Below are 27,058 nucleotides of genomic sequence, written 5' to 3'. Positions count from 1 at the left end.
TTTCTGAGTTGTATGCATTTTTTTTTTTAATGGAATCTCATTATTAATCTTGCCAACTCTTGCTGGGGCACTTGAAAAAGAGATTTAAAAAAATCTCGATCAGGATTTCCTCATTAAATTAATATTTTATACATTTTACGTGTTGAATAGAATTTGAAAAAGAGAAACATTACCAAGTAAATTATCATATGAAAAGGCCCACATAAAGTAAAATATAGGCTTTTATGCCTTACAACTATAAATTTGTTTAACATTTAAAACTCAATCTAAACATCATTTTCTAATTTTCTTAATATTGACAGTGTTATTGAAGTTCAGTTTTATCTGGAAAAGCTCTTTTTCAAAGGTCTGTTTTTATTCTATATAACGTTTCTTGACCGTGACGTAATAAATGCCCCGCCCCCCTCAACTGTCAGCCAATCACATGCGCCCTCAGCCTCCCAGCCGTCTAACTTACTTCCAGTATATTAGCGAAACCAACGACAACAGAGGGTCCGAAAAAAGACTGGCTGAGTCCGAAATAATTTAGGAAGTAGTGAATGAGCGACCGAAGTAGTGGTTCCAGATAGCCTCTGTGTGTTTTTGCTCTTCACTGAGTTGAGTGTCTGTCTCGTTGAAATCACGGCGCTCCAAAGGTAACACGGAACTGACCAGCTATGTGATTAGCTGTTACTGCTATCATTAGCTCTTCCCTTTAATGCTGACTTTTACATACAGGCTCACACAAGCTTACAAAGCCAGTTAGCTGGCTAGGTAGGTGACATGTTTAGCGTTGTTAAGCTAATTAAGACAACAGGTTTGTTTCTGTACTTCAACCTTTTACTTTATTTAAGTATAGCTGTAGCTTGTTGTTGCTTTGGCAAAAGCTAGCTGGCTAAACCATGGTAATGGTCTGTGAGGCTGCTATGTGATTGGCTTAAAGGCGGAGGGGGGCGGGCCCAGGGAAAACTGTCATAAAATGTGGCTATTATAAAACAAACAAGCAAACAAAAAATATCTATATATAAAATATTAGGCTAATGAAAAATATCAATTTATAACATTTCATTATTATGATTTTACTCATAATGATGAATTGAGTTGTAGTTTCAAATTTGTCTCAACTAATTAGTTAATTTATATATTGTACATTTTTTTGAAATATATTTGTCAGTTCAGTTCAAATGTATAGTTGTTTATTTATATGATAGTAAAATTTGATATAATATTAATATTTTATATCATTTTTTATTTATCCATTTAAAAAATAGATTTGATATTTTGGGGCGTTTTTAAAAAAGCAGCCATTACAAACAAGAGAATGGTTACTCTGAACCTCAAAACTCTTAAAATTATAGCCTTGAGTGCTTGACCCTAAGAGTTGTCAGTGTGATGGATTGATTGTGACTGAATTCTGTTAATCAGGGATTACAACACATCTTCAGGGGTAATCATTCTCACAGCTGCCTGTGTGTGTGATTATTTATTGATTGATTATAGTCATCCCTGTCATTCTGATTAACAAACTGGACTAACTTTCTGCATTTCACTGCAGCCAGTGGCTATCAGCTGTAACCTTTGTGTTGTTTATTGCTTGTCTATCTCAGCTTAGATCCCCTTTAGCCGACCAACTATGAGTCCTCAAAAACTCATCCAAACAGTGTCTATGCTGTGTACCACATATCCTATTTTGTATCATGCTGCTGAGAAAAGTGAATGATAATTAAATCTAGACCTGTCATCTCTTTGGATTGAATTCAGTACTGCATGATTTTACCTGAAGAGATCTCTCCCTGTTCGGGGCGCTGTGAATGTAATCTGTACTAATGAGGATGCTCATTCCAAGTAAATATAGATTAACAACAAACTATTGAATTTAAACAGAGAAATCCAGTGGCACAATCTCTAACCCTTCCACCACAATCTCTGTCTCTCTCTCTCTGTCTCTCTCTCTCTCTCTCTCTCTGTCTCTCTCTCTCTCTCTCTCTCTCTCTCTCTCTCTCTCTCTGTCTCTCAAGTGCTCGAGCGCTGGAGTCAGACGCGCTCCTCCGGTATTTGCCAGTGCGCACCATAGTATAGCTTCCCATCACACTATCCGGACTGTTGCTGCGCCCGGAGCACCTGCAGGCGCGGAGAGAGGACAAAACAAAAAGGAGTGAAGAGGACAAAATACGTAGGGGACATTTGAGAGCCGAGGAAGATAGAATTGGCCGGACCCGCGGGAGGAGCGCACCATGGCCTCAAAGGAGACCACAGCGGCGGGCTTCGTCAACGTCAGCAGAGAAATCACAGGTGAGCACGAGCGCCAGTATGAGTTTTTGGGGGAAGTATGTTTTAACATCTCAATCAGAAAAGAAGGAGAGAAAGAGGAGGTCTCTTAGGACGCGTGGGGTTAGTTTGTCTCCACTCAGCTGCTCTTTAAATCTCTGCTTTCCAGAAAAGGAGTTATCACCGCATGCAAGCGCAGGAAATGCCTCCCAGGGCAAAAGCAGTAGTTAATGGCTGTTGAGGCTTGTGAAGATTGTAATTCCATCGATCTTGGAGCGGCAGCGTTCACTTTCCGATTGATTTGGCATAAAGATCCGCCGCTGAATTTATCGCGCACAGGGGTCCTGTAGTGCTGTCAGAGTTATTTTTAAGTGTTGCGGTGCATGCGTGCGCGTCGTGGCTTTCATGTGCATTCATTAGGAGTTTTCATCTCTTTCTTCTCTCCCTGCATGTGTGCGCGTGGGAGTTATTGTGCGACTGGGAGCGCTTTGCGTGCAGGCAGGCAGCATGGGTTCATGTGCACACTGGCTGAGCCTCTTTCTGCTGGGGAGATTGGGCAAGAGAGCACAGACACACACACACACACACACACACACACACACACACACACACACACACACCAACATGTTTGGATGATATAAGAAGATGTGTCTCTCACTGCTAATTATCCAGACGCAGCGAGTTAAATCCCGCTGTTTACCAGCTCAACCTGGTCAAGCCCCGTCTGTCTGGCCTGGTGATAAGAGCCAGGAGGCTTTAGGCCAGTAAAACACCTGCCAGTTGAGGACAAGATTTGGAAGGGGGGTGGTGGGGGTTCATGATGGTGGGGTGAGTGAGCAGATCCATCAAAGTGTCAAAAAAGGCACTGGGGATATGAGAGGGAATCGAAGTGGAAAAGGGGGGGGGACTGACCCATCCTGCTTCTCCGTCTTCCCCTCTTCACCCCTTTGGGAGCAGATGCCGAGGTCACACCAGCAGGCCTCAGGGGCGCCGTAGAGTGTGTTAAAAGGTTTAAGCATTTGGGTCTTACCCAGCTTAACGTCAATAACTCTCTGTTTGTCTCCGACTGATCCTTCGTTCGATCTGCTGGTGTGATCCCCAACCCAACCCCACCCCACTCCATCCCTGCCTCGTCCTCCCTGCATCTGCTGCTGCTCACTCAAGTGTGAGAGCCAACTTCATGGCTGTTGCCGGATGTGGAAAGTGAGAATTGTGGGTGTGCAGAAGTGAGAGAGTTTGTGACACAATGGAGCATCGCCACACAGCATGACGTGCCATATCTCCATCTGGTGGGCTCATATTTAGCATGGGTGGCCCCACATGAAATTTAGACTGTGAATCTCACACAGCTTGCAGGCATATGTGCGTGTTAGCAGTCTGTGGATGTACAGTAGGTTGACACTGTGTTTGCGGACAGAGGGTTGTATTATGTTGGTCACTGTGGAGGAGATGTAAATGGCAGAGGCCTCCGGTGCGGTTCATTGAGCTTCAGCAGGGGCCATGTGGTGTGTTGGAGTAGAGGCCCCTGAAGATTGCAGCTCTGGATCTTGTGGATGGTTCCATTGAGATGAGCCGGGCTGTTTCTTTCTTTCTCTGAGGCTAAAAATAGCTCAGTTATGCGCCCTCTTCAGCTAGAGTGTGTGTGTGTGTGCCTGTCCTCAAGTTTGTGTCTTTGTAGCTGTCTACTTGTCTCTGTGACTGTTCACCCCTGTGTGGCTGTCTTTAGAGCAATAATCTACCAGTCTATCAGGGTTCCCGCGGATCCTTAAAAAGGGTTAAAAGCCACTGAATTTATTAATCTAAAAATCAGGCCTTAATTGGTATTAAAATGACTTAAATTCAACTTAAATGACTTAAAAATGCTTAGACATGGGAGGTAGGATTTTATGAATATTTTTTTCTGACATTGCGTTGTAAAATCTCAAAATATTTGGTAAAATCCTTTTTTTGTTAAATAATTTAATAAATTAATTTAATTTTATTTGTCATGATGGGAATCCAAGAAAAAACAGAAAATTGCCAAAAAAAGAAGTGCCAGATATTTCCCTCTTCGGTTGGTAAAAGATACTTTTATGATAGCGTAATATATTCATTATCTTCCGTGCGTTTCAGTCGAAAAAGGTTTTTTTTAATTTTTTTTTTAACATTTGACGCAAATAATCTAAATTATTCATTGTACCAAAGACTTTTCATGTTTTATGTCAAACTAAACAGCTGGGTAAAATAAAATTGTCCTTGAATTTAGGTAATTAGAAAATTAGTCTTAAGATTAGTTCCAAGTGGCATTAAAAAGTCTTAAGTATATCTTGTCTAAGGCTGCAGGAACCCTGTTTTTCCTTAAGGGGAAGATCAAAGACAACACACGGCGACAGCATCATCAGCATCAACATGGTGATTTTACTGGGATATGGGCATATTTTTAGCTATATTCAAAAACTGCAGAACTCACTTGGGTGGAAAACATCAAACAGAAGTTCTACAGCAGTCACTGGTTCCCTTTCATATGATCAGGTGCAAAAAGTGTCCAAAATCAAGTGTTAACACTGTGATGTCCAGCTTACTTTAGTAATGTGGATGAAAATTTAGAGAACTCAACCTGAAGTGTCTCTGTAAGGTATTTTTGACCATCATAGTCCTCCAGAACAGTTCACTGCTCCTCGGCATAGCTAGTTTAAATGAGCACTCCACCGATTTTAGCAATGCACTCCTATAGCATCGTCTGACTCACAGTGGACAGTAAAAAAGAAACAAAAAAGATAAAAATAAAGGCAGCAGATCCGAGATATCATCTTTCTTACTCTGTGTGTTCCTCCTTGCCAAAACCTACTGCCTACATAACCCTCAATGTAACGCAACCGCTGACTGTTTGTCGAGGGCATTTGGATGCTAATGTGTGCTATTGTGTTAATGTGTTAGCGGCTAATGTGGATGAGGAGCGGGCTACAGAGATCCTGTAACCTCTCGTCTTTCTAATTCAACCCACTTGGATCTTTTTCATTTTCAAACTTGCAGTCTTCAGCCCCCACCACTGCTACCTCAAGTGACATTACTTAAATTAATTTATCAGACTTCACATACGTCCCTCCGGAGCCACAAAATGCTTTATGCAACTTTTTTAAAAACATAACAGTAGTAGCCCTTAAGACCTGTAAACAGACTTTGATGTGTAAAATCGGAGGACTTCCCCTTTTAGTGTTGGGGACTAAACTAGAGGGATGAACACAAGGTGTTATCGGCCCAAACAGTTTTGGGGACTCCCTGAGAGGAACTGCCAACTGGGGAGCTCTCCTGAGAACTTTATATCTTCAAGGGCTTTTTTTCTGTTTGCATATGTGCAGCTTATTGGAATGCTGGTACAGCAACACCATACTCTCTTTGACATTGTATTCTCAGCATCACATACTGTACATGCTCAGTAAAACCTTGACTTCACTGTTGGTCCATCTATCTGTGTTTTCTGGTGTTTTTTTTTCAGTACGAGCTGTTGTTTGTGTTTTGTGTTGTCTGTTGTTTTCACTGCTAATGGGTTTTTATGAATAGCTGTTGCCAGTGCTGCATTGGCTTTGTTTGACCAGGCAAAATACACTTCAATCATGGTTCTTTTTGTGCTGGAAGAGTTACTACTCTGAAACTGGAGCTAAAAAAAATCCCTCAAAACGGCGTTCTAAAAGCTACAATCGTTCCTGGTTCTTGTGGTGCTGACACGACAAAAAAACGGGATTCCTAGAACTATGAAAAAGTTCCTCTGGTCAGAAAACCACTATTATTCTTGTTTGACAAAATAATCGCAACTGACTGACTTGCTTTTGACTAGGTCTCCAACTAACAATTATTTTCATGAATCCCATGATTATTGCTTAATTATTTGGGTTCAATCAACTCTCAAATATTCAAACATTTTTAGCAGATATTTTCATGTGAGAGGCCCGTGGCAGTGAACTTAGCTTTTAAAAACTACGTAAATGATTAATCAATTATCAAAATAGTCGCTGGTGAAAATGTCTATTCTTTTTAAATGATTTTTTAGGTTTTTGCCTTTATTTGACAGGACAGAGCATGAAAGGGGGAGAGAGAGGGTATGACTTGCAGCAAAGTGATGCGGGCTGGAATCAAACCCATGGCTGCTGCGGTAAGGACATGGCCTTTGTACATGGGGTGCCCGCTCTACCCACTGAGCTACTAGGCGTCCCAAAAATATCTATTCTTCTGATCACTTTTAGGGCTTGTAGTCCATGTCAGGTTAATGGGCAGCTTCATTATTTTTATTTTATTTTTAAAAAATCATTCTGTAGCTTCCTGGTAGTGTTCTGTATGGATTTAAATAAAAAAAAAACAAACATATTTTGTGCGACTAATGTATGTTGTAGTGTCAAAATGCTTTTTTCCCAAACCCCAAATCCCATGTGACCTGTCAGTTTCTGCATGATGATATTGCAACATAAAAACCCATGCACTGCTTTGGACGCGATGTCAATTCTGTTCTATAAATCATACAGAAACACAGAAAAACGAATGACAAAAGACTGAGGCGGCAGTAGACCAGCAGCTCCCACGTGCTGTGAGAAAAAATCTCTGTTTCTCTCAATGGAGTTAGGTGACTTTAAAAAGCAGAACTGCTTCTTCACTGAAAAAAGGCTGTCTAATTAAAAAACAAGGAGGTAAAAATAATTTAAGTAAAGCATAAACTTAATGTGATATATAATTTTTTTAAGGTGTCATTTTTTAAGTGGCTTAAATACATTTTGCTGCCACCAGACTCCTTTGAGGCAAACAGTAATTTACCTTCACAGACCATGGGGAATATATGGTCTACTGCTGCCTCTGTTTGGTCAGTTTGTTTGTGTTATTGTATCTTTCAGAGCCAAACTAATGTGGCGTCCACATAAGTATACTACATAGTTTAGCCTTTGAATGGCTGAGTGGGAGTTTCCATTTGAAAAACACTGACAAGAACGCACATGGCCCTTTAAATGTTGAACATGACAGTCTTGACCTTGAGCAAATTTTCTCTGCTGACCATGTGTCAGACAGACACTCTTGGTGTTTTGATGATGATGTTGAAGGGGCTGTCTGACAGGTCACTCCAAAATCTCCCATCGGTGTTCAGCTGAGTTGTGATCCGGTGATGCGTGAATGTTGCATCATACAAATCACATTGGTTTCATACTCATCAACCCATTCAGTGAGCCTTCATGCCCTGTATGAAAGTATCTGCATCCTTTATACAGATCTAATACGCTGCTGGGTCAGTATGAGCACTGATAACGACCTTATTAAGTGGATCAGGTATCGATCTGCCTTTTAGTCACTTCCGTTATGAAATTCCTTCCGCTTTTACACAGTCTCACTGGGCTGTTGACAGAATTTTGAGCACCACAGCAAGTCGCTAAAACGGCATCGTCACAGCAGGAGCCCCATTGTTTTGTGTTCTGCTGCGTTCTTTTGTTGTTGTGAGTGTATCTCACTTCATGAATAGTAACATGTAGCCTCCTGTTATAGGTTAGTTATATATAGTCATGTCCTCATGTTACCTTACACAAAGAGGACTGAGAATAATGAATTGAGGTATAAAGGGCTGCCCTGGTGTTGGAGCAATTTTGCCTAATATCCTGAATAGGTATCAGGAGAGAGAATTGATGCATCCCTAATGCTTCTCTGCTCTTTTATTTAGTTTTTACCCCCCCTTTCATTTGTCACCTAGCTGTATATTTGAATTTATGGTTTTCTTCCTTAAAAGCTTTTTACAGTGTTTCTGAGTGCATTTCAGGGCAACACTTTTCATTCTGTGTTTACATTATGTAATTGGCTCTCCTGTTTTACCCCATTTTTCCTCTGCTTTTCTCTCCAGAGAGCATCAGGAAGGTGCTGGACAAGCAGGCCATTAAGTTCGTGCGAGCCATCAAGCAGGACACGAGGAGCGGCAAAACAGAGGACAGGATTCTGGTGAGAGACGGCAACACCCTCACACCCAACCACCCCACCCCCCCCATTCCCTGTCCTCTGTCACACCAGGTCACCTGAAAGAGATATTGTTAAAGTGAAAGTGCCTTTCCGCGCGAGGCGTTGAATATGGAACACAACGGCAGCGGCTCCTTTCAGACAAAGTGGAAATCAATGGGAGTTAATTGGGACAAATTGAAAGAGCCATAAGATGTCACAGATTACACATCCGAGACACACAACAGACGCGTCGAAAATCAGGCTTAAGACAGATGCTGCCTAAGCAAAGCAAAGTGGACATGGCCTACTGAGTCCATCCTCAGAGTTTATTAGATGTGGCAGGATGGCCTTAATGCCACAGGCAAGAGTTTGGCGTGTGTATCCGTGTTTGAGTCCGACGTGGTGTACGTACATGGGCATCATTCATTGTTTTTTTCTTCTTTATCTGAAGGAGAAGCTTCTGTGAGTGTCTGCCAGAGGGTGTGTGGGCAGCCTGCGATGTGTTCAAGGAGCCTGTGTGAGCCAAGGCCACCTCTGTTATTGAGAAATTGTCAATTAGTCAGCCACATTAGTGACTGATCGGTTACTCACACACAGTTGCTATGCGCGAGAGCGAGCTCATTTCCTCCCCTGAAGACAGCAAAAAGGACAAGCTGATAAGCGAATCAAAACTATTAATCAGTACTTCTCTCTATTTTCCATCTCTGCTATTATTTCTCCTCCCCCTCACCCCCCCCACGCCTCCCTCTAACTCCATCATTTCACCCCCTCCACCCTCTATTTTTGTCATCTCCTCTCTTTGTTTCCTCTCTCCCTCCCTCCTTATCTGTCCATCTCGATTATTCTCCGCCCCATCATCACCCCGCCCCCTCGTCCCCCCCACCACCACCGCCCCAGTCGCCTTTCACTTTCTCTCCGTCTCTCCCCTTTATGCCCTTCCCTCTTCCCTCCATCTTTACTCAAACCTGTAAAAGGGTATTGAGCTCCTCTTTCCATCAGAAGCAATTCAATTAGGTCTCTGCCTTACGAGAGTTTTTTACTATCCAAATGGGCCTTGGCTGCTGCCACTGCTCCAAATTCTTTCAAGGCAGGGCAGGCGAGGGGGGGCAGATGGATATAAGCATTCATTCTAGCTCATTGTCAAAGTCTCCCCATCTAAAAGGCAATCTTTTCACTTTAATGGATACATTTGTTTGGATATATGAAGGGTGAACAGATGAGGGAGTTTGTAAATAGACTGTTTGTTTCAGTGTCTGGGTATTGCACACAAAATGCTCACTCATGCTTGAAAATGTCATACATGATACTAAGAGAAAGTGGCATATTTCAGGATTGCTTTCTAATACTGAGATGAAATTTACTCTTGGAAATTATTTTCTAAGCCTGAAGGCTCAGGCAAGGTCTTCTTTTACCTTTATCCTCCCTTTCATGTGGATCCTTCCTTCACGGCTGAAGAAGGATTTAGCAGGTCAAATCTGAACAGGATCATAGCTCTCATTCCGATTCCTTAGGTTTGTTTACTTTGCGGACAGGTGGGGTTTTTAATGTTACACACCAAGTCTATATCGACCGTATATGAGCCTTTGTTCTACATCTTGCTCTTTCTTTTTGCCCGCCTCTCCCTCCGGAGACTGCTGGTATCCAGCTGTCTGTGTGTGTTGACTGTACCAGCCATCACACTGCGACACACAGACACACAAATGTACACACATACACAGGGTCCCTCCACCCATCTCAGACAGACACAGTTAGGGCTCAGCATGACATCCAAACGACACCCAGGGCAATGCATTGGGGAGCTTCAACATTCATGTTTCCAACACGAACACACTCAGGCATACAGTTTGACATGTGCAGGAGGCAGACACACATGGTTCAGTGCATCAAAACTTGTGCACATACACACTCTTATAGCCATTATTAGATCACCCTATTTGAAGATTAGAGGCAACTCAGAAAACAAAGCATCTTCAAAGGCAGAGAGAGGGAGAGACACGGGGGGGAAGGGAAGGAGGGAGGAGTGGGTGGTTGTGATGGAAGAGGAGGGAAGGGCACCCCACATGAGGAAAGGGAATGGAGGAAGGAGCGAGGGGAGAAAGGGGGAAGGAAATCTCTGGTGTGTTGTGATGCCCCAGTTGCCGATTTGGCTCTTCCGCCACTTATTTATCCCTATCGGTCTCTCGGTTTTATCCTCTGTTGACTCTGCGGTTTCAATGCTGCCACCTAATAATGGGCCTATTACTGGCTGAGACTGCCACTGTTTGACAGTCCTGAGCACACTTGGGTGCTTCAGACGCTTATTTCCACTTAGATTACGCAGAGGTCCCGCTCATGAGACTCTAGTAGGGCCGAGGCTTGAGGTCGAGTTAGTGGTACAGCATTCAGAGACTTGGTTGTGGTTGCGTGCTCATAGGGTGTGTCTGTTTTGGGATGTCTACAGCAGGGTCTGTTATTTAAAAAGTTGGTGGAAGTAATAAAATGATTTATGGTCAGCATTCGCTTTTTAAAATTGCTTTGTTCTGCACAAAAATCATTCATGTGTGAGCCTCTTTATTTACTTAACCCAGAAAAAAACTATTTTGCATTTCTTAGTTCCCTGAGGCACTGACAACCAAAATCAAGATTTCTTTTTAATTATGAGCCATTACCACATAGTAGAAATGTCCATTTACATTAAAAGTGCACTTCTAATCTGCACATTTTTTTCTCCCTTAAAGTGAAGTTAAAGACTATTTTTAGTTACATATCTCTTTTTATGGAGAAGTAATTTATGGAAGCAAGAGAAATAAAACATTTAATAGGGCAGTTTAATATACTGGGTGATGGATCCCCTTTTTACTACAACTGGTATGGTTTTCTACAAATCACAACTGACTAGTTGTGGTTTGTAGAAAACCATAGTATGGTTTTATCATTTTCTATACACTTCAATCAAGCATAAACCTTTTGGACAGAAGTATCACAGAGTTAAAACTGTAATTCTTGACAACAGTTATACAACAGTTATTGGAAATTAATGTGGCTTTGTTTGATTAAATTTCTAACAGTAATATCAGTATCATCCTGTATAGGGGTTGATTAATACTGTTATTTTTAGGGCTGATACCGTTACAGATTATTAGTACTTAATAAGACAGATAACTGATATTTGGAATCAATATGCATTTACAATAAAAATGAAAATCTTTCTGTCAATATTTAGAATTTAGAATATAACTCCAACACAGAACGCTGTTTAAATGCCTTTAGCAAATGTTTAATCAAAAATGAAATGTTCAACATCATATACAGCAAGTTCCCAGCAACTTTTTTTTGATTAAGTCAAGTGAAAATTTAATTAAAAAGTAAATGAATAAAAATAGATCCCTGAAGTTTTACAAAGTAAAAGTTCCTCCCATACTGACATTTTATTTGCCCTTATAATTAATGAATTTGGTGACCATTAAAATAAAATGCTGATATAGATAATTGGCAAAATGCCAAATATCAGCACTAATAATTGGCCGATAATCCCGAACAGTAATTTTCAGATGACCCCCTCCCCCCTCCCTCCAACATGGTCTTATTAAAGTACTGCCTGCAATATTCTGACCAATGACAATTTGACCGGACAAGAGCATATTGACCAATTAGTTGATCAGGACTTCATAGCGCTACAAATTACATTCTTGTGTTCAGTTAACTCTCTGCAACTAAATTAATTAAAATGAATTACAATCATTTTCAGGATTACTTTATGAAAACTTCACCGAGCAGCACACAAGCTTAGTGATTCCTTCTGCTGCCAATTTCCTAAAAGGGACCACCTGAAAAGGTCTGGTTCTAAAAACTGCTGTGCACCATGGGAACATACTTCAAATGAGTGCTCGAGATGTACAGCTCATTTTTTTTAACAAGATATCACAGCTCAAAATGTGCTCTACCAAATGTTTGAAAGAATCATTCATAATTAATTTGATATTTTCTGTACTTTTTTTTTTTTTACCATACTTTCTGTGTTCCTTATATTGAAATTCACTTTCCCCATATTATAATTTCACAACTGCTGCCTCTTTCTCTTTCATTGCATGAAGGGATTTTTAAAAATATTCTTCCTTCAAATCAAGAGTCTACGAATTGACAGACTGTAAGCCCCCCGAGATTAACTTGTTTCCTTGCTAAATACTGTAAACGAAATCAATTTGACTTTAAATTTCTAGCATTTGGCAGTTAATACAGTTGCCAAATGTGGATACATGTACTGGCTTAGTTTTGGGACTGAAGCTCATTGGTTCCAAGATCTACCTCATGTTTGTAGCTAATCAGAATTGGCATCTTTCTTTGAGATGTCGTCCTTCTTCTTTGTGTTTTAAATTCAACCTCATAATCTCATTTCCCTAAACTTAGTTGTCTTTGCTAGTTATTGTAATTTTGTTGCAGTTAGTTCTTCTCTGCCTCCATTGTTTTTTAAACTCCTATATTTCTTTTACTCCATGGGGTTTTTTAACCTCATCTGCATGAATTAGTGTTTTCAGTCTTCTCGCTATGCATCTTTTTAATTATTGAATTTTATCGTTCTTTGGAATTGTTTAATTGCCTCTGTTCCTCAGCGCTCTGTCCAGTGTAAACTTCATCACTGACTTGTGCTTAACTGATTTGTCCAGACCCCAAGGTAATGCATTGGTGGTAAATCCAAGTCCACGTAGTTTGAATTATCATATTAGACCACTTGCATTGAAGTAGCACTCCAGTAAGTTCAGTTACTCCTCATGAGGGGTTTACTCAGCCTTTAAAAACTTGTGTATACTGTGTACTTTTGCTCTGGAAGGAGATCTTCAAGATTTTGCAAAAAAAACAAAAAACAACCCAGGTGGTGTTATTATGGTTTTCTTGGCTTGGGCTTGGAGACTTTAGTTTTAACAGCATTTTTGGAACTTAGCACAATCTAGGATAGTTGATTTTGCAATTAAATGGCCACTTTTTCCATCATTGAGCATATAATTATGATATGATTGTGAGCAAACACCTAGTCATCTAATTTTGTATATGTTTTCTGATTAGATTTGTTTCTGTATTTATAAATGTTTGTAGGCACATTAAATAGACACAAAGGTAAAATTCCATCCCTCTGCACTCAGCAGTAATCAGTAAAGAGTATTGTCACAATAATCATCAAACTTTCCTGAAGTACTACTTCAAGTAGTAGTGCTAAAATATAGCAAAATTACTTCACGCCATTATTTCAACAGATTATATTAAAACTAATGAAATGATTAACATCAAATACATTAAAACACCTCAAACAAGTATGTGGGCTTTTAGAGGTGTTTTCAGATATTTATACATGGTATAATTACCTTTGGGCGTGCATAGAATCTGAAAAGTCAAAGAAGTTAATTTTGCTTGATGAAGGATATATTATCAGAGACATTGTTTAAAAAAATGTTCAAGTAGTGCAACATTGTCCAGGATTTTTTTGGTTCTTTCACAGTTCATGATTTGACACACCTAACTAGGCATCTTGAGATTCGAGATTCAAGTGTTACCTGCTTGGTGTTACTGGATAAAATATTTTGTAAAAGACAGGTTGTTTGCAGAAGCTCAATAGAGCCTGAAACAGCTGCATTCCTTGAAGCCACTAGTGCTGTCCTCTCTGCACATTCCCTCCACACTACAACTATTAAACCCCGCAGACAGAGCTGAAGCTGACCTTTGAGGGAGAAAATAACCCTTGCTGTCTTGAGGCAAGGACTATCCCCTTTGCCACTCATGTAAAATGCATGTTCTTGCTCACATTGAAGGTTACAACTGACTGTATGTACAGATGGACAATGTGTCTCCATTTTCCCCCACTGTACAAAAATGAAGCTAATATATCAGGGCTTTGGCTGCTGCCATCTTGCACTGGTCATGTCATTTGGGCTTAAAAGATGGGCAATCAAGATGTTTTGGCTTCATTTTTTGGGGAGCTGTCATGTTGTCCATCTTGACTATACAGCCTATGATTATGACTCAGCAACACAAACTAGTGTCACTTCCGTAGGTCGACCAGCTTAAGTTAGAATAGCAAGAGTAGCCAGAGCAAAAGAGGCAGGAGCGTAATGCCCTGTAAAAAAACAGTGGTAGTGATGGTTAATGAAACTTTTGGTTGTTTGCATCAACATGTTTCTCAATGGAATATCAGGGTTTCACACAGAATGACAGTGTATGTCTGGCAGTAGCTGATGAGGTGGGAATTTTTTTTTGGCATCTTTTAAATGCCCGTGTGTACCTTTGTATCATTCTGTGTCATCTCTCAATTCAGATGCTTTTGTGCATCTTTGACTGCAGCCTAGAAGGCAGAGCTCTCCATGACTTATTTTTTTTCCTCCACAGCAGTTTGTTACTCATGTGGTGGATGACTGATTTGTCGATTGGTTAATTTTCACTTTCAGTGCGCCTGAACTTTTGCTGCGCTTTAACAAAACCGCACAGTATTTATGGCACTCTTAATGAACGGCCCAGCTTAAGGGTGGGTGACACATCAGATATACTCAATGTATCACGGCTTGTTCCACGTGCAATGTATAAAATGACTTTATTGCAAACATCAAGTATAAATTGTCACTTGTTTTGGTATGCTGACAGCGTTTTGTTTCTCTCGCTCTCTCCTGCAGCTCTGTGCCTCTCACAGACACACACACACACACAAAGTAGGGCTTTTGCAGAGCCCCAGACAGTGACTATTTAGTCACATTTTGCGACCATGGAGCACTTCTGTGATTTGCAAATGCTATTAATATATGAACTGGAGAGTTTCCAGCTTACAGTGAACTGAATAAGTGGTAGTGGAGGTTGTATGAGCAGGTGAGGCATGTATTTATATTTGCAGAGCTCCGATTGCGAGTATTTAGTCATATTTTGCAACCACGGACCACCAGTGTGACTTGCACATCTTTGCAATATATGAACTAGAGAGCAGTTAGTTTGTTGCCCGCTCACAGTGAATGAATCCTTATGGTTGAAGGTGCCACGGTATCTGTTTAACTGTCTGCTAACACTAACATCCAACTGTTGACTGGAAGCATCAGGTCCACAGCAAAAACACTGACACTTCTGGCCTGAGACGAGCCAAGTCATTCAAAATAAAAGCACCATAGGTCCTGCTTTGATTTATTTAATTATAACAATACTGTTCATTATAAAAGCACTTAATTTAACTTCCGTATAACGTTTTTTTGAAAATAAATGGTATTATAACAGTAGTGTGTTCAACTTCATTATTTGGCAGTTGCTACCTTATTTAACTTTATTGTAACTGCAGTTCATTCAATATTTTTTAAATTTTAGTAGTCAACATTAGTTTAAAGGACATTTAAAAATATTGTGATTTATATATAGCATTGCGATATAGCCAGAAAATATCTCAATAATATTTTAAAGCCATATCTCCCAGCCCAAGTCCAGCTCCAAAAATCTATTTGTGGATGCAGAAGTTTTATTGTGGCATCCCACCACAAATAAATGAATGTTTGGGAAACCCTGAATATAGTACAACCTGTATACCTGCACATCTTAACTGACATATCAGTCTTAACCTAGTGCATTTGTTTAATATTTTTATTTCCCTCTGACCCCATTTCTTCATGCCATTCAATTGCTGATTTGTTACATTTCCCACAATACTGTTTGACAACTTATAGAGAATGTGACTGACCATCTCATATTTGTTGCTACAGAGAGAAATATAGCACACTGCCAATCAACAAAACTGCTCCAAAATAGCTTCTTTTTTTTTTTTTACATTTATGACTTCATGGACATACAGTAAAGCCTGACAGAAAAGATCGAGGTGGGAGGATGTTTTTGACTCTCAAGGGGCCCATACAGATTCAAACGCAATTTTTCTGCTCTACATTGTTTGTGTTTTAGACGCCAAAAGTCTGCAGGACAGGGGATGAGGCTGAAATTGAGCCAAAGTTTAACCCACTTTTGAATTACTTGTTTCTTAAGAAAAGAAAAAAAAAAAAAATCATGCGTGGTTGGTAAAAAAACATTCACAGCATGACACACTCCCTGAATTACATAATCGACTTGTATATTTTAAATGGTGAAAGTGGGCCTTTCAGCTCTGAAGACGCTTTGTCATGGAGACTCCAGCTATGGAAGAAAGCCCAGCAAAGCAGCAAAGCACAGAGAGCGCGTGCTAGCAGCAGAATCTTCTGTTCTTTCAGCCGCTCAGCAACACTTCTATCTTTTTGTGTAATGGCAATACATTACCACTGCATCATCCGCAAGTTTCCTTTCATGGCTTTTTCCCTGCGAGATGCTCAGCGTGGAGTCATTTTCTCTGCAAGTGTCCGGGATTTACCATCTGACTGTGCGTGGCGAGCGCTCTCTCGGTGCTGTAATTAGGACTGTGCTTTCTTTTGATTATCATAACATGTCGGTGGCCTATGGCGCTGAGGCTATGAAGTGTGAGTGCTGACCTTCTCTCTTCCCCCATGAGAGGGAAAATGTGACTGAGAGTGTGTGTATTGTCACGGTTAGGAGGGCAACTCAAAGCATCTCTGCCTCTATTTTATCTCTCCTTCCTATTCTTTCTCTTCTTTTGCTCCCTTGCTCTCATTGTCGTGATGCCCCTGTATCCTCCGCACCTCTCTCTCTCTTTCTCGTTCATCCATTTGGCCTCTACCACACTCACTGCTTGTCTCCATCTCATCCCACTTTCTCACATTTGCTCACGTTTTTTCTGTTTTTCCCTTCCCCTTTTTTCCCTCTCAGCCCATTCATCCAATGCTGGCCTCTCTTCAGCCCCTACTTCTCTTATACACTCTGTCTCATCTCTAACTTCCATCTAGTACAACCCTGCAACCTCTTCCCATTATCCGTCTCCTTTTCCCTATCTTTTTTCCCTTTTTTAAGAGGTCCTTTGGGTTTCAGAGAGCTTTCTTTGCCATCTCTTTGATTCAGATGCATTGGTTTTTATGAGGGAATCTGGAACAAGATGTGTTTTTGAGCTTTGCATTTCTTTCCTCTCATTTGGCTCCATCTCTCTCTCTATCTTTCAACCACTCTAAAGTCCACTTATAAAGCAGGACCTGGGGCATCTGTGCTTTCAAACCCCCTGTCACTTACGCACACACACACATGCATGTAAGCTGACAGATTGACTGATGGCAGGGTTGTATTCTTGTGATGCAGAGTTCAGTTGAGTGATGGTAGCTGACTGTGTGTGTATGTGTGTGTGACAGTGAGAGAGAGAGGGAAAGACAGGCGAGTGTAGTCCAAAGCCAGCTTAGCTAGCTATTGTGCATCATTATACGTGCATGAGAGTCCAAACGGAGTGTGTGTGATGTACTTGCATGCTGGACTTATGCAAATGTCTGTATTGGAATGTTTCTGATTTTGCACCGTGTGTGTGTGTGTGTGTGTGTGTGTGTGTGTGTGTGTGTGTGTGTGTGTGTGTGTGTGTGTGTGTGTAAAATGCCCTTGTGGCCGAGCCAGAAATACCGCAGGCGGCCAAATCTGGCACTGATCCTCAGCTTGTTCCCTCAGAGGCAGTGCTGCAACACACACACGACCCAGAGACACACTTTGATTTGCACCATCTCGTTTGAAGTGCAAGACCCAGAGCCTGACAGCTTATGATTAATATAAGCCCCCGCCCTCTGCCCTCTCAGCTGCATGTGCACGCAAACACACACACACACACACACACAAGCAGAAAGAGATACATTTGTTGTTTTTCGTGCACGTACTGTACATGCACTCCAACTGTATGACACACACTCCCACTCTGCCCTCACAGTCTGCTTCAGGGGCCGGCCGGCTGGCTCTTTGAACTAGTGCTTCTGACACTGTGCCGTCACAGCAAGGGCAACTCTGTGGCCCCCGCCCCCCGTACCCCCAAATCCCATCGTTTTCGCCAACCGGTCCTTCTCTCTTGACACTTCCTCATCACTTTTGGAAATTGTCACCTGCCGTGTTCTTGGTTGACCAGGTCAAAAAAGACGACCATCTCATCTTGGAGGATTTCCTTGGCGGAAAATGAGTCTTTGAGGGGCTTTTAGGATTTTTGATTGATCCTCAAAGAAGAGGGCTGCCAGAATGCCACATGAGGGGGAAAAAATGTTGGTTTTGGCTAGTTGGGCTCGATGTTAGCTCTGGCTATTTGTGCCAATTAGTATCAGTAGCTAGATAATTTATCCTTATGGGTAGATGCCTCAGAAAGACTTTTTTTTTCATATAAGAAAAACCTTAGTTGTTGTTTCACCTGTTTCAGACAGCTCATGTCTGTAATAGGTTTAGGTACTGAACTGTACTTTTACAAAGTTCCCACAATCATGGAAAACATGGAAAAGTCATAGAATTTCACAGTCACATTTTCAAGACCTGAAAGATTTATACAATTAGTAAAATTATTGAAAGTTTTTGAATCGTGGCATTTTGTTGTGTGTAATAGAATTGCTACAGTAATGGACAACCTTCCGCTTAATATAACATAATGGCAAATTTATGTGTTACAGCTGTCAACGTAACATAGCTCTAATATACATGGATTACTGGCAAAGTTTGGTCTTCCATCATGTATGTTTCTTTATTTTATCACTGCATTCCATCTCTCCCTCTATGTATGCCAGCTAGCTGATAATACAACCACGAGTAAGTAGGGCAAAAAAATAAAATCTGGGTGAGAATGCTGGGTTTAGACAAGATGCAGAAGTGCTGGAAACACCTGGAAGCCTGAAAGCCAGCCATGGAGCTCAGAGGCAGCCAGTGGATCTCCGTAGATCCCAAAGTGAGCCAAAGTTATCACTACAGCGCCTATCTGCCATGATAATCACAACTTTTTGTTTTTTTTTCTTCTCTATATTATTTTAATAATAGCTTCAGGTTGCGTTCAGCGAGTCTTTACAAATGCTTTATAGCCATGGCGTTAAAATGGGAAGCAAAAATCCTGCCCTTGATATTATGGGGGACAACTGTGCACAGCGAATATGTTGTGTTAGCAGAAAACTGTCTAAACTGAGTCCTCTGTCCACCCCTAAGTCTTTCAAATAAAACGGCAACATACATTTCCAAAGGATTTCAACAACAGTTATCGCCAACTTCCAAAGTAGGATACTTTTAATATGCAGACACACTTAACTTGTATATATAAGACAGAAACTTCTGAATGTGCCTCTTTTAGAAGAAAACTGCGCAGAGCAACCCCTTTTTTTCATTATTTTCTTTATTTATTTTACTTTGTTTATATTTTATTTCCTTTCATGGTGAGAGAAATGGGCCTGTTACTGTCTATGCACATGTGTTTTTGCTCACTGGTGAGCCTGGAGTGGTTCTTGGTGTTAATAATGTTTGAGAAAGATGATACACAGCTGGAAGTCCATCCAGACAGGTGTTGTGTGTTGTGCTATTTGGTCCGGCCAGAGATTACCGTCTCAGACACATTCTGCAGCCAGAAAGTAGCAGTTTCAGTAGCGTTGTACTCCATGCTGTCATCTCTCTCACATCTTTCTTTTGCTGTTGTTTTCTCTAGCAAACTGTCTGTGCACTGTAAACATTCATTCCTTAGCAGCAACTGCTTCTCCTCTAGAGGGTCACGGGAGGTGGGGTACACGCTGGACAGGTCGCCACACTATTGCAGGTCTGACACATAGAGACAGACAACTATTCACGCTAACACTCACACCCACGACCACTTTAGAGTCACCAATTAACCTGATCTGCATGTCTATGGACTGCCCCCCCCCCTCAACTGTGCTGTGCACATGGTCTATAGCTGCGATTGCATGTGAGGAGCCCCCATCTCACCGTTTATTTAAATTAATCAGAAAATTGGTCAGAGTCCAAATAAAAAAATCATTGTTGTGCGATGGCTTGCTCTAGCTCAAACCCTGTTATCTCGCGTACCTCATGAATTGAAAAGAAATCTGTCATATTTTTGCCTTCACTGCTGCGCATACCCCAACCAAGTAGGCAAAAAGTAATCTTGAGTATTGATCGTCTCTAATGATACTTCAATGGGCTGTAAATGATATATCAAGAGAGGACAAACCGAACGCAAGAGGCCTTGTTCAGCATCAGAGGATCAAATCGGCAGCCGTCAGAGAGCCTGCATTATTGATGCCTCTGTTTACATTATGAGATCTTCTGTCGGCTCGCAGGGCTTTTGATGGGAGAAGATGCCTCTGTCTTTCATTTTTTCCACTATATCTCACCTCTCTCTCTCTCCTCTTTCTGTGAGCCTCAAGGTCCCATCACACCCCCCTACCACCACCAGCACTGCTCCTTCCTGGATTTATGTAACAGAGTTTTCAAACTTGTCAAGGAGCTGTGATTGGACTAACAATCTTCCTTGAAGGCCCTTCCACCAGCTTAGTGCGGAGATTTTTTTCTCTTGGTGGGGGTATCTCTCTCTATCACTCTGTCTCCTCCTTTTGCATCTCTTGTTTCCATTCCACTCCCTCTCCTCTGTCCCTTCTCTGCGGGAGTCTGTTATGGATGTCTATATAGTTAAGACATAGGGCTGATCCATGAGGCCAGCTTTGCCGGGGAGTAGGTGTAGTATCTGAAGGCTTCATTATCAGGAGGGAAATCTGGTGTCTCCGTCCTTCCATCGCCTCCTCTATCTCTCCCTCTTCCTCCACTCTCTCTCTTTGTATGTTTCATTTTCTTTCTTCCTCTCACCGCCACACAGCGGGGCGCCATTAGCCATTCAGCACAGAGAGGCCTTGAGGAATTGAAAGCGACGGAGCAGAAAAAGAAAAGAAAAACTGAACCGGGAAAGGAGACAGGGGAGTTAGGAGAAGGGAGGAGGTGAGGGCAGGAGGGGATGGAGTGAGGTGTTAAGGCGGGAGCGAAGCAGACAGGGCACTGTGGCGCGCAGGGAGATGGAGGGATTAGGGATTAAGGAAGAAGATGGGGAAAATGAACAGATTTCCATGGAGATGAAGAGAAATGGGAGGAATGACAGAATGCAAAGGAGGGAGTTTGAAAGCCAGCTGAAAAAGAGCAAAACCAAAGTGTGGCCGAGAATCGGGAGTACGAGATTGGGAGGGACAGAGATGCACAGTGCATGCATGGGGTATGCTAATTATGGAATTTTGAATTATGAATGAGATTAATTACATAGGCAGATGTGAATATATTCCCATTTTCTGTCTCTCACGTTATACCCAGACCCTTTTAAATGGTAATGTCTTTCTTTTGGCAGAAGCACACCTCTCTTTTTGCTTGCTCTTTGCATCTTCTTTGTCCTCTTTCTCCCCTTTCTCTCCCTTATCTCAGCATTACTTTTCTCCCAGACGCAATCAGGCATCTGTTGAATAAGTGCTACTTAGTTCCATCAACACAACTTAGCGCGATAAATCGGACTGTCATATGACTCTCAATCTCGCCGTAATATTTCTTTCACACACGCGCCATCATCATTAGCCCGCTAATGTCTAGAGTGCTTAGCATGACTTACGAGTCATTGGGATGAGCCGCAGAGATGATTTGCTCTCTTTATGGGGTGTTTGTGCTGTGCTATTTTTTGCTGCGATTTGCATTTTGCATTTCCTTCTCTGTGACAGAAAAAATGAATGTGTTCTCCCCTCAGGTCCTGGCAACATGGAGACTGTATCTCTTTGCTGTCAAAGTGCCCACCAAGGTAAATGTTCCCCCGCTCTCAGTAGAATTTTATGGCTTTCACTTGCCAACCTTGATCTTATGGTAATTCACAAGAGATATGATAAAAAAAGTAGCAGACTTTCAGCGCAGGAGAGAAGAGATAATGATGATGACTGTGGTGATGATGTTTTTGAATGATAGCGATTACAATGACAACGATAAGGTGGCAAGTGGCAGGAAGTCAGTGCTTTAAAGGGACATTTCACCTCAAAGTCAAAAATGCATATTTTTTCCTCCTACCTTCATTGCTGTTTATTGATCAAGTTTGTTTGTTTTGCTGTGAGTTGCAGAGTGCTGAAGATATTGAGGGCAGACATCTCTACATCTGATATCTCCAACACTCTGAAATTCACACCAAAACAATCTAGAATAATAAACAGCACTGCAGGCAAGAGGGAAATATTTTTTATTTGGGGTCATCTGCCCCTTTAAAGCATTTAAACAACAAATTTGATGCTACTCTCATATTTTAACATGAAGCTGCAGCTGTTTAAATTTATGGTTGTGTATGGATGAAACAAATAAGATTGCAAGTAAGATTAAGGGACTTGTTTGCAAAATGTGTTGCATTTGGAGAGAGCCTGGTAAGCTGATTTTCTGTCTTTTCTGAAGTGAAACTAACTGGCTGCTGGCTATAGATTTATATTATTTGTACGAGACAAGAGTGGTGTCGTTATTTTTACAGTCTGCAAAAAGGAAAAACTAATGTATTTTCCAAAATGCCAAGCCTCTAATTCAGGTGTATTTTAACTTTGGTCTTATTTCTGTAGATTTTGCCTTTATTTTTTCACTCATGAAATCGGTGTACATACGAGAATAATTGCTGAAATATGGGACCGTAGCAATCTCACAACAACAAAGTCCAACAGGGCTAGAGACACAAGCAGTCAAAAAATAAATGGTTAATAATTCATCAGTTAAGTGCTTCATTTTCTTTTGTTTGAAGTGGCACTTGTGACTTCAAGTTGAACTTACACGGCACGACCAACAAAGAGTTTATTAAAAAGTTTGGAAATTATTCTCACTTAAGGGTCCAGCAGTAGTTTCTTCGTGTTGGCCAGATTCAAAGAGCCACGTGTACCATTAACGTGGTTAGCATTCGTTTTTTGGGCATCCTCATTATTTTCATAGCTATGATATTTGTCCTCTACACATGTTTTTGGTCGACTTTCCCATCCCAAGTGACCTGTTGCATGAAATTGCAATAGAAATATCCAAATGTTATCAAAGCATTCGTCATTATTTTAACAGAGCTCTCCTGAGTCGCAGCATGCTCCGTCATTAGCCGGACTGGAAGTCATCAAGGCTCTGTTTTCTCTTAAGTTCAGCTAACCTTGGGCTTTGCTCAAAACATGAATGATTGTCTGATTGCTGGTGTTTTTTTGCCCCATCTGACTGCTTTTATGTGATGCTGCTGCGCTCCCAGATCTCAGCACATACTTTGAGTAAAATATTATTGAGATGAAAGGAAATGGCCATGAAAATAAGAGCCACGTTGTAATTGTCCTGTAAAGATGATGTAAAATAGGAGTTTAGTAGACCACAGTGACGTTTTTCTGCTGGTTTCAGATGGAGGTCACCTTCAACTTTTTGGAAATCCGAGCGATGAACACCTATCCAGAACACCAGGTGAACACACAGATAATCGTCTTGTTTTCCTGCTCTTTACGCCTTCAGATCAGCATAAAGTTTAAATATTGACAAAGTGTCCATCCACAGGTTGTAATTGACACAGACAAGACCACCTACTCGCTGAGACTGCAGACCCAGGACCAGCTGGATCACGTGGTCAGCCACATCAACTACGCCCTCTCCCGAGTCTTCAACAATTCCATTTATGCGTAAGCAACTCCGAGCATCCTCGCCTCGAGCAGAGAAACAAGTCTTTCTGTTTTTGTGTTACATGCGCTGAGGAGCGAAGACAAGTTGGCCGACGTTAACAGCACTCGACAGTGCGTTGGCAAGTTGGCAGCTTCACTTTCGGGGCAGCTTTCCTCTTCAGCAGCCAAATGCATTCTTGTATTGCTATAGTTTGCATCCAACCCATTTCTGTGTCACGGTAGACTTTAACACCCAGCAATCAGTGGGATTAAATCAGCCAGCTGACACTGAGTAGGCCGTTACCTGAAGGCATTGTGTTGGTTCTTTTTCATTCCTTTTTTAAAGCAGCTTATTTAGTATAAGCAATGAGCAGCAGAAAACACAGTTGCTGATGGAGAAACAGTCAAAAACGCATTCTCACAGGGTTGAAAATCCTAAAGTGGGCTGTGTGTGTCCTCTGCACTTACTAATGAGGGAAGCACAGAGGATGCACACTAAAGAAAAGCATGGATGGAGTTAAGTTCAGGCCCCGGAAATTTTTGTCCCGTGATCATGGCTGAGCAGGCGTGCGAGGCAGAGTGTATTCTCCTCCCTCGGGTCTCATCTACAATTTCTGAGAGCAATGGGATTGACTGTGCTCCGGCTATTGACCTACACAAGGCTATCTCCGCACTCTATCATTTTTCCGAATGGCTCTTTCCCATTAGGGCCACGGCGGATGATTGCTTCCAGTGAGAACGTTTAAAGCGAATAAAGAGAGAGGGGAGGACAGAAGGAAGAGAGTTGTTGTGGGTTTGATTGTGCAGCCATGTAACTGATTGGTGCCGCTGCATTGAAGTCCATAATGCAGATAGCATCCAGATAGCGGGCACATAGACACGCGCTCCAGGGGCGGAGGATGATTGTCAAGATAAGGTGGGGATTAAGGTCACGGATGTGGTTAGGTGTTGTGTGTGATTCGTTGACAAATGGGATTAAGGCTGGTGTGTGTTGAATGCAACAGTATAGTGGTGTAATCCTATCAAAAAGCCAAAGCAGGTAGAGCAAGGTATTATGCGCCATCGCAGTATTTACTTTGTGATCCCGGTCCTTAGTGTTTTCTGCTTACTGGATGTTTTTTTTTGTCAAAGAAGTATTTTAGAGAAAACAACCACTAAGCAGAGGGATATGTTTTTTTTTCTTAATGTAATTGCAGCGGGGAGCTTCAGAAAGCATCCCAGGGATCCAATTTTACAGTTTACGTGTTATTTATTCACTACCAAAGCAATGTCATAAGCAGTTTCGACATTGCAGACATTCACTTTCCATATTTACTTGAACTGGAGCAGCTATAATCAATGAAAAACAAGTCTGCTGCAAATTAGCATCTTGCGGCAAAAAAAGTCAGTATTATCGTTTGAAAATATGATGCAGCTGTGTTTCGTTTAGAAGGCTAAATTTGGATCTGAATCGTTATGAGTCAAATACCATAGTTTTATTGACTAAGTTGTTTGAGAACGGGTTTTTATTTATAACAATGTCTTGCAGGAGGGGTGCTTGCAGGGAGAGGGAGAGTTATACTCATTTTAATCTCTCACACCTGGAAGCAGTCTTGTACCAGTGTGCCATCATCTCTTGGGCACTGAAATGCTCCACTTATGCAGCTGGGATCTTAGTGCCTTGCTGAAGGGCAACAGCAGCTAAGGGAGGAGAGAAGCCTAATATTTACCATCCACTTTTCCCCCAACCTGTAATTGGGACCAGCGGCTCTCTAATCACAACATGGCTCCTCAAAAGTCAAGGAAAGTGGCCCTCCTGAAAAGATAGATAATGACGATGATACATTTTTAGCGAGCAGCAGTGGCTCTAGGGATGACAGTGTCACTCTGTCAGTTGGGTCTGCCACTTTGGTTCAGAGTGAAATATCATGAAAGTCGTGAGGAGATATCCTCTGAGCCACAAATGTTTGCTCAAAATTTCAGGGCAATTAATCTAGTAACTACTGAGATATTTCAGTTGGACCAAAGAGGTGCTGTCGTTTGTGGTAGAGTCGCACAATTAATCAAATGTCAGTCTTGATCAGGATTCGGGCTTCTCACAATTAAATGACCATGATTAACTGCAATATTGACGTTTACAATGTGTGCTCTTCTAATAGAAAACTGCTGCAAATCAAATCAAGTGCTCCCTAAACTAACAGCCATGGCAGCTGTCAAGTAGTAGCAGCCAGTGTGACAAACTTTCCTGAATGTTGACTGCAGTTGAGAGTAGAAAACTAGGTAGCAAAGAGCAGAGGGGCAAAAAGAAAATCAAATGTCTGGAGCAGAGGGTAAGGAGCTTGCTCAAAATGGCTCATCTCATGATGTTCGGAAATATTTTGATTTTAGGGTAGATGATGTTAAGCAAGAACATATTATATTCAAGGAGTGCATGATACTTGTGTTTGCGCCGCAAAGCAAAACATATAATTTGTTCACTAATGTGAACAAATACTACAAACTAGGGCTGCATGATTATTGCCAAAATGATAATCAGGATTATTTTGATAATTTATCACAGATTATTCACTGGTTTCAAGGGCAAAATATTTTTTATTGCTCTTTCACATATAAATAAACAGAGCATTGGTTTTACTTCCACGCTGTTATACACATCTCTGCATCAAATATGACTGGTCCTTATTCATAGTGCGTCTTCTAGAATAAAAATATAAATACAATTGTACCCAAAATATGAGCTAACTAAAATTAAGTAAGCCATTATAGATATGCAACCATTTGACAGATATCTTTAGCCAGGAGGAATGCTATTACAGTGGTTATTGTTTTTGAGAGCTGGATAGATTAGTTGATGCGCTTTAAAAAGAAAAAAAATCAGTAAGTTAACAATCACAACGACATTAATTTATCATTGTACTGCAGTTGGAGGTGTTTTTTTTTAAAGGTGATTTAACAATTTAGTTGTGTTGCTTTGTGGCACAGACACAAGTCTCGTGCACTTGTTGCAAACAATTTGTTCTCCTCCTAAATCCAAAATACTTTCCAATAACAGATGAAGATGGTTGACTAACAGCTGATTTTCGTTTTGCCTGTCTGCAGTCTCAACATTCAGGAAAGTTTAGACAAAGAGAGAGATGACAAGTTGCTCTGAAGACTATAGAAGATAAATAGGAAGGAAATCCAGGCACTCCAAAAGTGTGAAAAACATGAAAAAACAAGGACGTATTTGGCTCTATTTGAGACTCTGAAAAGTCTTTAGTATAGTAGCTAAATCATTTTAAAAAAGCCAACATGTTTTGACCACTGCCGGTCTTTGTCTTTCAGGAACAGGGACTTTCAGGAAAGTTTTTCAAAGGCTGCCACTGCACTGTCATGCATAGAGGCATGACTGCTCTTCCAGAGTGTAGGCTTGCTGTTAATTTAGGAAGTGCTTGATT

At 41.2% G+C, this 27,058-nt stretch overlaps 1 protein-coding gene across 5 annotated transcripts in view; it reads left to right on the top strand.

The window, feature by feature from the left end:
- Positions 1–437: 437 nt before the first annotated feature.
- carmil3 (capping protein regulator and myosin 1 linker 3) overlaps positions 438–27,058 on the top strand; it is a 112,788-nt gene continuing 86,167 nt past the window's right edge. For all 5 annotated transcript variants that reach the window (XM_042496966.2, XM_088085304.1, XM_088085303.1 and 2 more), the window contains exons 1-6: positions 438–635; positions 1,998–2,271; positions 8,096–8,190; positions 21,752–21,802; positions 23,392–23,451; positions 23,542–23,663. In XM_042496966.2, the coding sequence (XP_042352900.2) occupies positions 2,214–2,271; positions 8,096–8,190; positions 21,752–21,802; positions 23,392–23,451; positions 23,542–23,663 (386 nt within the window). In that variant the 5' untranslated portion in view covers positions 438–635; positions 1,998–2,213. The remainder of the gene's footprint in view (positions 636–1,997; positions 2,272–8,095; positions 8,191–21,751; positions 21,803–23,391; positions 23,452–23,541; positions 23,664–27,058) is intronic.

The sequence above is a fragment of the Plectropomus leopardus genome, chromosome 12 (genome assembly GCF_026936395.1).
Source record: "Plectropomus leopardus strain MGB_pleo_1.0 chromosome 12, ASM2693639v1, whole genome shotgun sequence".
Taxonomy (NCBI): Eukaryota; Metazoa; Chordata; class Actinopteri; order Perciformes; family Serranidae; genus Plectropomus; species Plectropomus leopardus.
Note: the sequence above shows the minus strand (reverse complement) of the source record. Positions and strands in the feature narration are given on the sequence as shown.